At 43.3% G+C, this 15,828-nt stretch overlaps 1 protein-coding gene across 3 annotated transcripts in view; it reads right to left on the reverse strand.

The window, feature by feature from the left end:
* The window catches only part of SAGE1 (sarcoma antigen 1), a 70,145-nt gene that overhangs the window by 11,849 nt on the left and 42,468 nt on the right, over window positions 1–15,828 (reverse strand). For all 3 annotated transcript variants that reach the window (XM_016426688.2, XM_007507232.3, XM_007507233.3), the window contains exons 9-14: window positions 11,985–12,117; window positions 8,603–8,697; window positions 7,457–7,567; window positions 6,019–6,243; window positions 3,893–4,016; window positions 3,099–3,241 (exon numbers count right to left, since the gene is read on the reverse strand). In XM_016426688.2, the coding sequence (XP_016282174.1) occupies window positions 3,099–3,241; window positions 3,893–4,016; window positions 6,019–6,243; window positions 7,457–7,567; window positions 8,603–8,697; window positions 11,985–12,117 (831 nt within the window). The remainder of the gene's footprint in view (window positions 1–3,098; window positions 3,242–3,892; window positions 4,017–6,018; window positions 6,244–7,456; window positions 7,568–8,602; window positions 8,698–11,984; window positions 12,118–15,828) is intronic.

The raw sequence follows: 15,828 nt of genomic DNA on the forward strand, positions 1-15,828 counted from the left end.
GATCACTTTCAATCCTAGGCCAGCTTCTCTCTTGTTGCCAAACAAAACTATGCTCAGGGAAAGGCAGACTAGTTTGACCATTCATCTAAACTAAGTAAGGGAGGACACGAATTTGTTGCAAAATACATAGAGAGTACAACCAAAAGTCACATGCCTTTGGGAATGAGCTATCTTTCCGTTAATCCCAAATTTTTAAAATCAAAATTAACCGAGAACTATCTCTTTTAAGTAGCATAGCCCAGTTTTAATCCTCAGGGTGAATTATTATTCCCAAATGCATCAGTAACCTTTCCTGGATTATTAAGTATAAGCTAAAAAATGTAATTTGACTATGCTGATTCAAGGTTTCAGGGTCACAATAAAGAAGGTCAGGAATCACAATATCAATCTTTATTTTATTTTTTTAAAAACCTTTGCCGTCTGTCTTAGAATCAGTACTACGTATTGGTTCCAAGGCAGAAGAGAGGTAAGGGCTAGGCAATGGGGGTCAAGTGACTTGCCCAGGGTCACACAGTTAGGAAGTGCCTGAGGTAAGATTGGAACCCAGGACCTCCCATCTCTGGGCCTGGCTCTCAATCCACCGAGCAACCCAGCTGCCCCCTAGTATTAATCTTTTGATATAGATGATGGTCAAACTCCTTTACCTGGTGTGAGGCCCTCTTAAGGTTGATAGAGCCCTATCTAAATTAATTCCTTCTTTCTTTCCTCTCTTTTGTTGAAAGACATTGATTTAAATGCCAATCACTGCAGAGTTAAGTTGAACTATACTGATTCTTTGATATTTTGACAGATCTGTGATTTCATCATTGTGGGCTCTTCTTTCCATGGTGCCAATTATACCCTGTCCATACCTTCTCAGTCTGTGCCACTCCTGTCCATTTCTTTCCGCCACAATCCACCCCAGAGGATCTGCCCGACTAGCTAGGGTCCTTCCTCTAGCTCTCTAGCCATTGCAAAGACATCAATGGAGCATGTAGGGTTTCCACTGGTTAACCCTGACTCTTCCAACATGAGTAGTCAACTTCCTTTTCTGGTCACAACTCTGATTTTCTTTATATGACTTATCTCAAGCAATTGGTGGATAAGGTTGTGGTCTATTCATACCCACCATGTACCACCCCATTACTTTTTGGATGACCCCCAGCTTTAAGAAACTGTGGCACACCAACTCATAGCCTTATAGCCCCAGTAGAATATGGATGTTACAAAGCTTGAGGTCATTCAAAGAATGGTGCAGTTTCCTAAAGGCCATCCAGCTTGCTCTCTTCCTCTTCACTTGTAGGCCAAGCCCATTGTCCACTGGTAGTATTTGTGCCTAAATCTTTATGCTGATGGATGAACTCTGTGGGCTGTCCATCCACTGGACATCACAGTTTGGACCACAGGTGTTTTTCAGCCGCCTGCTTTTTCTTGTATCAAGTTAGGACAAGCTGTTCTAAATCTCATGCGATTTTGAAATACATTGGAAGAGTATCCTTAGGGCAGGGCCTTGCACTTTTGAACTGAACTTTTAGTCAATAAACAAACACAACAGTATCTCATATTCTCTACACCTCAGTGTAAGTGGCTATAACGTCAATGATGTGGCTATAAAGATGCAGTCTGCTATAGAATATCCTTCAAGCAAGAACCTTCCTCTCCTTCCAAACAGATCTCATATAACCCCCTGCCACACACTTAATGCTTCAGCCAAACCTGTGTACTCTGTCCCTAAAATGTGCTAAGCTATTAGATAGCCCCATTTCTAAGAAGGCTTCTGGATCTTACGTGGAATGGCAACAATTTTCCAACAGGAACCTCATATGCCAATTTGCTGAGAAACTCTCAGTGCCCCCAGCCACTTTTGGAAACCGTAAGTTCACCTGCATTTGGAGAAGATATTGCCATACTAGAATTCCCTACCCCAAACAAAATCACGGGTCTTAGAGCCAAATAAAAGAACTAAAACCATACGTATTCTAAGTTAGTTGTGCCTCGGTTTAGTCTCCATCATGCCCACTAAACCTCAAGCTCTGGGAAGGTAGTGAGGATGTCGTGGTAGGAATTTCTACCTCCCGAACGAAGGGCCTACCTAGCACAGTACCGTACACAGAGAAGCTAAACAGTCTATACCGAGTGCATGGTGAAGGACAGGTAGTTGTTCCGTACATCTAGGCCATAAGGTCCAGGAATGAATGAGTCCATAAACAAGGAAACCTCCCTGCTTTGACTGCACATCTCACAAATATGCATTTCTATTTTAAAAATGCAGCTGTGAGTGCATACATGCAAATTCATTTAGAAGCATTAGTGAAACCACAGGCGTGTTCTGTTCAATCCAGACCACCGGATCCTAATGGTAAAATAGTGCCATAGGACTGTAGTAGAATGTGGGAGTTCTATTCGGTTTTCTGAGGACCTGTTCAAAAAGGGTTCTCATACTTGAAAAGGTTGGGAACAACTTGGGGAGGAGACCAAGCTGAAACTACGAATTCCTGGGCAGAACAGAGAGATTGCTTTGGGGAATTCATTCCCATTATCAGTATTTTTATTTGGCATTTTTTTCTTTCAGAAAAGTTGGGTGCAAGGGTGGGAAAATGCCAATTGAGAGTTTTGAATACTTGGAATCCAATTAATGAGGTTTTATTATGGAATAGACCATCAGTTGTTTGGGATGATTCATGCCCCCAGAGCACTTTATCAGCACAAATAAAAATATTATAGCCAACAAAAACAATGATAAATGCCAGCATTTGTATGCCTTTTTCCTTTCTCCTTCCATCTTCCTTTCTCCAATACAAAACTTGTCTCGAACCGGACCATTCATTCCCTCTGGTAATTCATGTTTAAAAGTTCCATTTCTTCAAGAACACCTAGCCAACACCAAGAATAGCTAGCAATACTTTGCAATAAACGAGTTAACAGCAGTGATCAGGAAACACATAATCCCCCCCTCCCATCTCCAATCAGAATCTTCGTTCACCAGAAAACTAAGGGTAGTTCAGAGGTCATTTCTAACCTTCGGAAAGTAAGATGCACAATTTCTGACACCTGAGGATCTCATCAAGAACGATGATATGAAGTATCTGTGTGGGTAAAAATGGAGCCGCTTTTCCTACCTTCTTAACCTGTTTGAAAGGATTCCCAAATGTGTGAAGTCTTTTTGGTTGGTCTGAATCAATTTCCCGAAGTGGGGGAGGCAACGTCTTCAAATATTCCTGGTAGTTGCCCATTTGAGTAATTGGAATACTGTGAGAGAAATCTGTGAGGATATGGAAAAAACGAAGGCCATCAGCAACAGGAGCAGCACGTCTAGCCCAACTGAACAAGAATCCTGTCCCCACCCACAGTGGCCACTCTGATAATGGAGAAATTGTCAAAATCTTGTTTGGGCAGCTGGGTGGCTCAGTGGATTGAGAGTCAGGTCTAGAGACCGGAGGTCCTGGGTTCAAAATCTTGTTCTCCCTCAATGAACTGATGCAAAGTGAAATGAGCAGAACCAGAAGAACATTGTACATAGAAAGTAAAACATTGTGGAAAAATCCAATGTAATGGACTTTGCTTCTAGTAGCAATGAAACCAGCTAGGACACTCCTGAAGGACTTATGGGAAGGAACACATTGAGAAAAAGAACTGTGGGAGTGGAAATGCAGACGCAAGCAGCACATATGACATCATTTATCACATGTCTATATGGGGATGTGATTTGGGGTTTGGGCTCTAAAAGATCTCTCTTAGCAAAAATGAATAGTATGGAAATAGTTATCAAGTGACAACATTTGTACAACCCAGTGGAATTGCTTGTCGACTCCGGGAGGGGGAGGGAAAGAAAATGAGTCATGGAAACATGGAAAAATATTCGAAAAAATAAATTAATTAATTTTTAAAAATCCTGTTCTCATGGTCCACTTACCTTCATTTTGTCCAACAACATTTGTGTGGGTGTTCAGCAGGTTGGCTCTCATTCTGGTTAATTGGTCTAAAAGACAGCTCCGTGGAATGTCAAAAGGATTCTTGTACAGGTGAAGCTTTGCCTCCTGTTTTAACCAAATTGGGAAGAACACCAATTAGGGTGGATGCTTTTGAGTAAAAAATAAACACTATTGTGTTAAAATGATTAAGAATGATTTAATATGGAGGAGGAAATTGCTGCTCTCTGGCCTGCCTCTGAAACTTCCCAGGTGGTCTTAACTACCGTATGAAGAAGGATTTGGAGAAACCAAGAAGGCTTGTGTGAACTGATGCAGAACAAAATATGTGGGAACAGAGCATGGTGAATGATGTCAAAGAATGAAAATGAAAATATAACTAAAAATAAGTCTGAGCATAGGGGCAGCTGGGTGGCTCAGTGGATTGAGAGCCAGGCCTAGAGACGGGAGGTCTTAGGTTCAAATTTGGCCTCAGACACTTGTTAGCTGTGTGACACTGGGCAAGTCACTTGACCCCCATTGCCTAGCCCTTACCACTCTTCTGCCTTGGAGCCAATAAATAATATTGATTCTAAGATGGAAGGCGAGGGTTTAAAAAATTAGTCTGAAGAGATAAAAACCAGTAATGGTCCAGAAAAACAGAAAACTCATTGAAACACTGCCAAACTTGGAATTATAGGACCTGAGTTTAAATGCTAGCTCTGAGCCTCAGTTGCCTTCTCTTTTTTTTTTAAACCCTTACCTTCAGTCTCAATTCTAATGTATAAGAGAGGCAAGGACTAGATAATTGAGCTTAAGTGACTTGCCCAGAGTCACAAATCCTGGAAGTAGCTGAGGCCAGATTTGAACCCAGGTCATCCTGTCTCCAAGCCTGGTGCTCTATCCACTGCACTACTTAGATGCCCCAGTTTCCGCCTCTTTAAAATCAGACCGGGCCAGATGATTTCTATGGCCCCTTCTAGCTCTAGAGTGGTGATCCTACTGCCCTCTTCTAGGCAGAGTGGCAGAGGATTCTAGGTCCCAATGTTGTATATGTTGTCAGACAAGATCATTGGGTCTCTTTAACTTCTTGTTCAGGTACAGTTTCCCCTTTTAACAAGATTCCAGGTGTTGGGAGAGGACAGTATATTTCCAGAAGAAATGATGATAAAAGGCATTAATGAAATTTTTTTAAGAAGCCCAACTGTTGGGAAAATCTCCTTTTCCAAACCAATCGCCAAGAACACTCAATATGGAACTTTATTGCAGTTTCTAATTAGGGCTTTCAAAGTAGATAGTAATAAGTTTTCTGTAAGATAGGATTCTTGCTACTCCACATCTCAGGTTCACGCCCTCAAGCCAGCGTGTTGTCTCCCCTTTTCTAAGCTTCCCCAGCTCTGAGGCATCACCATCCTGTTGGTGCCTCAGCATTCTCCTCATCGTCCTTCAGCCTATGGGGCCAAATCATACCCTTTCTACCGCCACCCCGTCTCTCCAATCCAACTCTTTCTGTCCATTCTCAGCCACCATCTTAGCTCAAGCTCTCATCATGTCTCACCTAAACTACTGCAACGGCCTCCATGCTCGCCTCCAGGTCTCTAGTCTTTCCCCTCTCTCGTTTATCTTCCACCCACTTGCCAAAGCAAATTAAACCCAGATCTAGACGGAAGCATGTCATACACCTACTCCACCAAGTCCTGGGGCTCCCTGTTGTGTGTAGGAGCAAATACAAACTGGCTTCTTCCTATCTTCCCAGCCTCAGTGGACATTACTCTGTCTCTAATACTCTGCAATACAGCCAAAATGGCCTGCTCTCAGCTACTCGCACACATTCCCTCCATGTCTTGTCTCTATGCCTTTCCATTGCTTGGAACCCTCTCTCTCCTGATCTCAGCCACAATCTGCTGCATGAAGCTGATTCCCCTCCCCGAACAGTTGTGGCTTCTCTCTCAAAGTGCCCTGTCTTGATCTATACATTTCTGCTCCATAGTTCAGGTTGGTTTGGGGTCTCCCTTCCTGTACTGCACACTCTCGAAAGTAGGATTGTTTCACTCGGTCCTGGTATTGCTAGTGCCTAGTGGATAATGGCCATTTGGAAATGCTTGGTGACTGCTGGTTGGGATTAGTTCACCTTCTTTGGAAGTGCTATCTCGAACTCTGAGGGTTCTTTTCCATTCAATTCCATCAGGCTAACCCTACTTGGAGATTTCTCTGCGGCTCCAGGCAGCACGGAGGGCTCAAGGTCAAAATTAGAAACCATAGGGTAGTCGAAAGAGATGGTTTTCACTTTGATTCCGTTCTCCAGGGGAGGCTTCTTCCCCACCAATGCGTTCCTTCTGTCGGACTCAAGTTTGCTCTAGAAGAAAAGCAGACAGCACATGAAAATGGCACTACTTATCTTTGTTTAGTCAATAATATGGAAAAGGAGGCCCTCCCACGTCCTCTCTCCTTCCACATCATCGTTGTTATCCCCAATGGCTGAAACAACAGATAATCCTGGGTTTCTACTATGGCAACCATTCCTCTCTACGCTATCAACAACAATCAAGTGGAATTAACAGCAATCCAGAATTCAAGAAGATGAGTTCTCCTGACTCTAAGCCTAAGGTGCCATCTACCATGTCACCTAGCTGCCCCTTCACAATTGACTCTGTTTCTTTGAAAACAACTTAAATTCAGGGGCAGCTGGGTAGCTCAGTGGATGGAGAGTCAGGCCTAGAGATGGGAGGTCCTGGGTTCCAATATGGCCACAGATACTTCCTAGCTGGGTGACCCTGGGCAAGTCACTTGACCCCCATTGCCCAGCCCTTACCACTCTTCTGCCTTGAAACTGATACATAGTATTGATTCCAAGATGGAAGGTGAGGGTTAAAAAAAAGGAAACAACTTAAAATCAGCAGAATCTTTCAGGGCTAAGAAAGAAAGATTTAAGAGTTCTTTAGATTACTAGATTTTAAATGGTGGCAAAACGTCACTCTCTATACATATAATATCATTCAGCTGTTTCAGTTATGTCTGATTCTTTGTGACTCCATTTGGACTTGTCTCAGCACAGACACTGGAGTGGTTTGCTGTTTTCTTCTCCAGCTCATTTTATAGGTGAGGAAATTGAAGCAAACAGGGTGAAGTTACTTGCCCAGAGTCACACATCTATTGGGGTAGGGGGCAGGGGAGAAAATTCCATACCCTAAAGCCAGGTGGTTGGAATGATCCAAAATAAAACTGAAAAAGGGAAGCCCTGAGACAGAGAGAAGCTAGATCTAAGGGGAGGAAAAACCATGACCCACCAGAGCAGTTCTGCCAAGTCTCTGACCATCTTAGAACATGGTTAGGACAACCCAGCAAGAGAAGGGAGGAATAGATATTAGCACACAACACTAACAAATTCCCATGTGTATTTTAAGGGAAAATGATAATCTCACTGTCAGTAACCCAGAAGGCATAAATACATCCATATTTACAAAATTACATTTCGCTTGATCAATAAAGAAAGGCACTTGTAAGGGCTAAGCCTTTTTTCATTGACATTGACAATTTTTAAAAATTAAAATTAAAGCAAAAAATACTACCTGTTGGCTGAGTTTTTTAAGGTACGAGATGACACTGTAACTAAGTCCAGGTTCTAAATTTTCTGATATGATATTTGGAGCTCCCATCAATCTCAGTGCTTTCTTTAATGGCTATAAGGAAACAAAACACGCCACAGAATGAAACTTCAAATACTTCCAGAATTCAGTTCGAGGACACGGTTTAGTACTCAGAATTAAAAAAAATGTCATAGTAATACACAGCAATACAGGAGACACTGAGTAATGAAAATAGGAGAGGGCGTCGGCTACGGGGGGTGGGGGGAGGAAAAGAAAATGATCTATGTCTTTAATGAATAATGCTTGGAAATGATCAAATAAAATATAAAAAAAAGAATTGAAAAAAAAGAAAATAGGAGAGGACAGGAGCAGGGGCAGGGGGTGGGACAGAATAGCAGGGAGAGCCACAGTCAACAAGAGATCCCTGGCTCTCCATCTCTGGGCTCTGCTACCTAAAGTTATTCCAGAACAAGTCAAAGGTCACGATGCTTGCTTTCTTTTCTCATGTAAATCAGCAAAAGCATGGAGGGGGCTTAAGCCAGGAAAGGAATGAGATGATGAAATCTGTTTAGCCTGTCTATCCTGTTCACGTTCGCCATCTTAGAATCAAACACATTTTCCTAAGCAGTTTCCTGCTTTTTTTTTAAGGCCTCCATTTGCAAAAATGACAGCATCCAACTTCTCAGCGGCAAGCACCCATTAAGCATCAATGAGAATTTGTTTCAAGAGAGAAGGTAAAACCTCAACGACACGCATATAGAACGTGAACATAAATAAGTTTGTTCTTGTGATCCAAAGAAAATGGTCCCAGTCCCAGAATGTGAGTTTTACAAACAAAATTGAGGAGAGCCATCTTAAAATCTTCCTGGCACCAGAAAATGAATTAAGAGGGGGGGGGGGCGGGGGGGAAAGGCCAAGATTCTATTTAATGTAATAGTCGAAAAGCTGCATTTCATCCTTTATGACATTACAAATCGCTGCTGATCATCCCTCCTGCTATGGTGGGTGACATGGCGAGCTTAGGCATCGCTGCTTTCTGTGACCGGTAACCATCTCTTTGAATTCATACGTACACACACACATACGTACATACATATATGTATATGAACATATACATATATTACATACTGATAGGAAGTATGCAGGCATGGATTTTATGTATTCATCAAACTCCTGCCACCACATCGGGCTTGGATTAAGCTTGTGAACCTTGAACAATTCATCTATTATGGGAAACAAAATGAGAAAAGATTGCATTATCCCAACTGTGAGTTTCAACATCTATTCAAATGAGCAAATCCGTATTGTCGTCATGTTCAGAGCTGTGACTGGGAATTCTTGTATCTGGGCAAATTGAGATGGGGGAAGGGTGAGCCTGGAGACAGGGGTACCATGGCAACAGGAGGCTGGGAGTGATGGTGACAAGAGGGCTGGTGGAGGACTGAGAGGAAAAGAGATGGATGGCGGGTCAGCGAAGCTCTGTCCTAATTGGTTTTGAGCAGGGCTGAAATTCATAGTGGTGACTTTACATAATAGGGCATTTCTCTTATTAATGCCCCGATTTTAAAGGTTATGGAATAAGAATGAGAATCTGTGACAGTGTGTGAAAGCAAATCCTAGCAGACTAAATGAATCTATGGATTTGTCTCGATCGATCTGTGCTAGAACAAAAATCATACACCTCCCTTCCCCCCTCCAGTTTTCCACTTGAATTTTTTAATCAATATTTTGCTCTCAACTGATACTGACATAAGGAACTGTGTTTGCCAAGGATCTATTGAAGGGATCGCCAATTCTGGGTAGAAAGGGATTTTTGAAGCTCTAGTCTAATTAATTCATTTTCCAGAAACAGAAAACTGAGGTCCAGAGAAGGGATAACTTGCCCCAGGTCATGTGGCTAATAGGGAGCATGGCTGGGAATTGAAACCCCAGTTATTTGGCTCCAAATCCATCAGACTTCAGCCACGTTCCCGTATTCCACCTGAAAATGCAGATCTGAAAAAAATCAAGGCACGATTCTCCTGTAATAGCCTTAATATTATATAATAAATATAATATATATTATTTATATTAGATTAGATATTATATTATATTAATACTATATAATAAATATAATAAATAATAAAAATCTCCTGTAATATCACTTAATATGAGTAATTAAGCCAAAGGAGGTGGCGGGTCTTAAAAAACAAATCAACGACAACGTGACAACCAAAACCCCAGAAAAAATGAACAAAAAGCCCCGAGTTCAATGAGTATTTAGTTAAGAGTCTCCCCACAGATTTCTAATGGCTAGATCAGTGGTTCATCCCATCTTCTGCAGTTTTGATTTGTTTGAAAGATGCTGTCTTTTTATCCGAATGTCCCAACTTGTTTTTGCTGGTTTTACAGCTGAAAGGTACCTCACAGGTCATGGAGTCTAAAGCCCTTTTTTTTTTTCAAGAGGAGGAAACAGTGTCTGCCCACACAGTACCTCTCACATCCATATCTCCTTTCCTCTTCACTCCCATGGCAACCACTCCAGCACAGGGCCTCATTCCCATTAGCCTGACAATTGCAAGAGCTTCCTGACAGAACGCCCAGCCTCTAATCTCTTCTCTCACAAATCCATCCTATACTCCACTAGAAAAGTAATCAGAATGCACAGGTCTAATCATGTAACCTCTTTTACTTCGAAATTGTTCATGGCCCCCCGCTGCCCACCTAATTAGGTTCACACTCCTCTGCCTAATATTTAACGCCCTTCAGAATTTTGCAGTGTCACAGCTGCAAGGGACCATTTGGTCCCAAATCGTGCTTGGTTACTATTAACAATTAATTCACAGTATTGATATGAAGAACATTACGCCTCCACTCTGAGTAATTAATCAATCGCATTTGGCGCAACCGAAATGTCTATTAGAAAATTAACAGTTGCTCTGCTTAAGTGGCTGTCATTTTATTTTTCTGTTACCAGGTAGGCACAAAATGTCAGCCAAAGGGAGGGGCTTTGGAGTCTGCGGCTGACAGCTCGGGAAGCTGGGAGGCACACAACTCCCAGCCATGTATACAGGAGAAGGGGAGGGGGCCACAGAGAGCCAGCAGAATGCTAATTGTTCTCAGGAACAGGCTGCTACTTGTCGGCTGGATTGCCAAGCTAGGCGATGGGCATTTATGAAATACCTACTATGTACCAAGCACTGGGGACCCAAAGAAAGGCAAAAATCGGGTCTCCACCCTCCAGGGTCTCTCCTTCCACTGGAGGAGGTGTGTACATAAGGAAATAAATAAATAAGGATATATATATATATAGAGAGAGAGATACATACACACACACATATATATATGTATGTATACAAGATTTCACAGAGAGCTCAGAGGGAGGAAATCTCCCAGGGAAGGCAGGGGCGTGGGGAGAAGAGCAGCCTCCTGCAGAAGGTGAGATTTGAACTAAATCCTAAAGGAGGCTGGCCAATGGAGGAGACAGAGGTGAGGGGTCAAGCACTCTGCATGGAGGGGACAGCCAATGCAAGGCGGGATGTCATGTATGGAAGACTAGCAGGTGGCCAGTATAGCTGGATTGTGGGTGGGCATAAAGAATGGAGACTGGAAAGGCAGGAAGGGGCTAGGTTGGGAGAGGCATCATAGGCTTTTGTACATGATCCTACGAGTAATGGGGAACCATTGGACTTTACAGTAGAATAGGGGGGGTAACATGGTCAGATCTGCACTTTCAGAAAATCCTGAACACCCAATAAAATCATATGGATGTTCCAGGGAAAAGGCACAGTATCAAAAAATCTCTTCCTTTAAAGCGATGCCTTGCTCTGGTTATTGTCCCCCAAGGAAAAGTTATAGCCTGAATTCCTTTATGAAGAAAAGAAAAACCTTAGAGTTTGAGTATTTTCACAAAATGGTGAGACAGACACTAGGACAGGATGCTTCAGCTAAGACTCTTGGGCTAGTCAGTTAGGAACAAGATGGGTCCATTTTCCTTCCCTCGGGAATGATGGGGACATAGCTCAAAGGCAGTACTGGTGAGGACCACCTCCTCTGCTGTGGTTCTCTGAAGCATCTGGGCAAGACGGGCAGGACTTAGTACTTGAGCTTCTCATGCCACAGCTGTCCTGGCCTTGGGACACCCCACAAGCCAGATGGGCTTTCGGTGGCAGGCAAAGAGTAAGGATATGAGGTCTACCGTACACAAGAAGCCACTGGAGCAGCTGCTTGGGTCCTAAAGGGGGAGAGGCTGACTTGGGAGGTAGTGAGTTCCCTCTTTCCCCACCACAATGCTCCCACTGAAGGTCTACAGGCAAAGGCTGGAGCCATTCTTGTTCAGTCGTGAGCTGGAATAGATGGCCACTGAGATCCCAGATTCTGAGTGCTGGGGAGCTAGCACGACAAAAGGATCCCTCTGATCTAGACTGGGTTACTAACGGTGTAGAATAAGGGGTAGGTCATTTGTTTCCAAGCTCCAACATAACAAAGGGCCCTTTTCTTCTTTCCTTTGCAAAGGATGCAGGTCACCTACCTAAAAGTGGGAGCAAGACAGGGTAGTTGTAAGGCAGGACGAAGAGATTGACACACGATAAGGTGGTGCTCGCCTTCAGGTACCCAAAAGGGTGTTCCAGTTCACTGTGCTTCCCACTGCTGGCCACGAATACCTAAGAAGACAGAAGAAGGCACCATCATGAGTGGGAAGGCTTTCTTGGTCAGGGAGGGCCCAGGCCTAGCAGAGAGCATATGTTCTGGAGATGCTATCAGAAACCAGTGCAGAACAACACACTGAAAAACGTGCATACAATCAGCTCTCAGCCTCACTGTGCTCTCAGGTTCTTCATGAAGCATCTTCCCCAGCACCCCGCCTACAAAGGAGGGAGTCACAGGTTGGCCAGTCCCATTTTACAGCTAAAGAAACTGGGCTTCCCAAGAGGTGAGATGGCTTTGCCCAAGGTGGCCCAGAGTTAGAGCCCAAGCCATCCACCTAAGCTCAGTATCCTTTGTGCAACACCACAATGTCTCCTCCTGAACACAATGAAAATCTTTGGTTATTTTGGGCAAGGCATATGTATCAGCCCAAAAGGACTCCACTCCCAAGCTTTCTCCTCACCAAAAGATCACAATTCCCAACTGAAAGGAGGATGGGGCAACAAGAAGGTATTTGATTGCATCAAATGGAGGAGAAGGAGGGGAGTGAGATCAAGAGTCAGAAGGAAAGAAAAAGAAAGAGACAGAACTAGAGGGAGGGAGAGACAAGGGGAGAGGGGGAGAGAAAGAGGAAGTGAGAGACACAGACAAAGACAGAAATAAAGGGGGACAGGGGGGAGAGGAGGGAAGGAAGGAAGGAGAAAGAAACAGTCAGAAACAGAGAAGAGAGGGGAGCTAGAGGAAGAAAGACACAAAGGGAGAGAGAGAAAGACAGACACAGAGACAAAAAAGGGACAGACAGATACAGAGAGACAGAGACGGAGAGGGAGAGAGACAGACCAAAAAAAGGGAGAGACAGAGAGTGACAGAGAAGGTAAAAGAGACAAAGAGACAGAGAACAACAGACAGAAAGACACAGAAAGTGAATAGAGATAGAGACAGAGAGGGAGGAGGGAAGGAGAAAGAAACAAAGTCAGGGAGAGAGACAGAGACAATGTGAGAGAGATAGAGACAGAAACAGAGAAAGGGGGGGAAAGGGGTAGACAGAGAGAGGCGGAGAGAGAGAGAGAAGAGAGATGGGGAAGGAGGGAGGGAGAGAGAGAGAGATAATCAGAGAAGAGAGGGGAGAGAGAGAGAGAGACTGAGGGAGAGAGAAAGACAGACAGAGATAGAGTGAGAGAGAGATAGAGGGAAAGAGAGAAAGAGAGGGGGAGAGAAAGAGGGAGAGAGAAATAGAAAGAGAGAAAGTGAGAGACAGAAATGAGGTGGGGAGAAGAGGAGGGGAGGAAGGAGGGAGAAATAGAGAAACTCAGAAAAGAGAGTAGGGAGAAAGAGACAGAGAGAGACATAGAGACAAAAAAGAGAGAGATACAGGCAGAGAGAGAAACCGAGGAGGGAGAGGGACAAAGGAACAAAGAAAGAGAGACAGAGACAGAGAGGGAGAGAGGGAGATAAGGGAAGGAGAGAGAAAGAGACAGAAACAGAGAAGAGAGGAGAGAGAGAAAGGGGGGAGAGGGAGAGACAGAGACAGAGAGGAGAGAAAGACCAAAAAAGGGTGAGGCACAGTGACAGAAAAGGAGACAGAGACAGAGGAATAGAGAAAGACAGACAGAGAAACAGAGAAAGTAAGGAGAGAGAGAGATGGTGGTGGTGGTGGTGAAGGAGAAAGAGACAGAAAGTCAGAGAAAAACAGAGACAGAGAGAATGTGAGAGAGACAGAATGTGAGAAAGAGACAGGAACAGAGAAGGAGGGGGAGAGAGAGAGAGAGAGAGAGAGAGAGAGAGAGAGAGAGAGAGAGAGAGAGAGAGAGAGAGAGAGAGAGAGAGAGAGAGACAGGGAGAGAATGTGAGAGAGACAGAGACAGAAACAGAAACAGAAGGAGATGGGGGGGGTGGACAGAGAGTGAGAGACTTATCAGGGGCTTCAGCTGACTGAATCAATTGTATTGCCAATAATTAATGACATGCATAAAAGATATCATCATCCAGGAATGAGAGGAGGTAGGGCAGTCATATATCGAGGGCAAGGGGTGATAGTGTGTAATTAGAATTTTGTACCCCAGGACTCCATTTCCCAGAATCCCATTTTTGTCCTCACATGATGTCCTTGCACTTTGGAGATAAAGTTTCTGTAACCCCGCCCTTTCTCTCTCTTCTCCCACTAACATGGTTGGGAAAACTCTTTACTCAGGTTTTTACTTTTGTCTTTTTACTTCCTCTACTTCAAGTGCTTATTAATAAATCTTATAAAATATCTTGGAGTTATTGGATATTAATTTTAATCTAACAATAGCCAATTGACATGGGAACCTTCTAATATTAGAGGAAGGGCCCCAGCACCTGCCACAGTGTAGGGTCCCAGAGGAGGATATGTGTGAGGCCATGGGTTAGTCATATAGGCTTGACAGGCATTGAAGGGCTATGATCCACACCACTGGAAGGGACACCCCCATCAATGAGATCACAGGGTTACAAATTTTAATCATATACTTTAGATTACAAGAAAAGTAACTGAGGCATAGAGCAACTTAAATAGAAGACCCAGTTGAGGTTTAGTCTCATGACTGCCATGAGGAGGCAATTAGATGGCCCCCACAAAGCTCAACCCAATGATTCTAAGAAAGGGAAATCACTTTCTTGGTTTATACTAGAATTGATTGCAGCATACCATAAATGATTTATGTCAATTGAGCTTTTCCAAATTTCTGGCTCCTCATTCATCTCTTAGCCTTGCCAAATTTCCTTGCTTCTTACTTTTTTTCCCATCTCCCTTTCTCTTCAGTACACCTGGAGTCAACTAGAACCTTGCCCCTTCAATACTCAAACTCAAAATATAGGGAATATAATGTATGATAGAAAATATGGTTGTCAGCAAGCTTCTAAGTGCTGCATAAAATGGGAGTTACCATCAGTATTATGATTATACAAAGGAACAAAATTTCTTAGGTTCATATGGAGAGGACACCAAAAAATCCATGAAAAGGCTAAATTTAAACCAAAAATATGACTTTAGGTAGTTTGGGAGGGCTAAAAGGCCTGGACTGTGATCTCATTCCCAAGGCGGGAATATATCAGCTCTAAGTTGGAGTCTTAAAGAATTGCCTGAAAGAATTGGAAACTAAAGGGATGTCCCTCGATTGGAGAATGGCCGAAAAAATTGTGGTCTATGATGGTGAAGGAATTCTATTGTGCTCTAAGGAATGATGAACAGGAGGATTTCAGAAAGAGCTGGAAAGACCTCCATGAACAGATGCAGAGCGAAATAAGCAGAACCACGAGATTGTACACAGGAACAACAATAGTGTATGAGGATCAACTGTGATAGACTTAGCTACTGGCAGCAATGCAATGACCCAGAACAATTCTGAAGTACTTATGAGAAAGAACGCTGTCTACACCCAGAGAAAGGATTGTTGGAGGCAGAATGCAGATGAAAGCATATGATTTATCACTTGTTTATTTGAGTATATGATTTGGGGGGTTGATTTTATGAGCTTATTCTCTTACAAAAATGAATAATAAGGAAACAGATTTTGAGTGATAATGCATGTGTAACGCAGTGGAATTGCTCGTCAACTCCAGGAGGAGGGGAGAGAAGAGGAGAGGGAGACAACACAGATCATATAACTTTGGAAAACTTATGTGGAAATTTGTTATTTACAAAGCTTGTTACCTGGGGCATAAAAATATGAAGCGCCATGCCTTCATGGTCATACAGATAGCACGTG

The sequence above is a fragment of the Monodelphis domestica genome, chromosome X (genome assembly GCF_027887165.1).
Source record: "Monodelphis domestica isolate mMonDom1 chromosome X, mMonDom1.pri, whole genome shotgun sequence".
In the NCBI taxonomy this organism is placed as follows: domain Eukaryota; kingdom Metazoa; phylum Chordata; class Mammalia; order Didelphimorphia; family Didelphidae; genus Monodelphis; species Monodelphis domestica.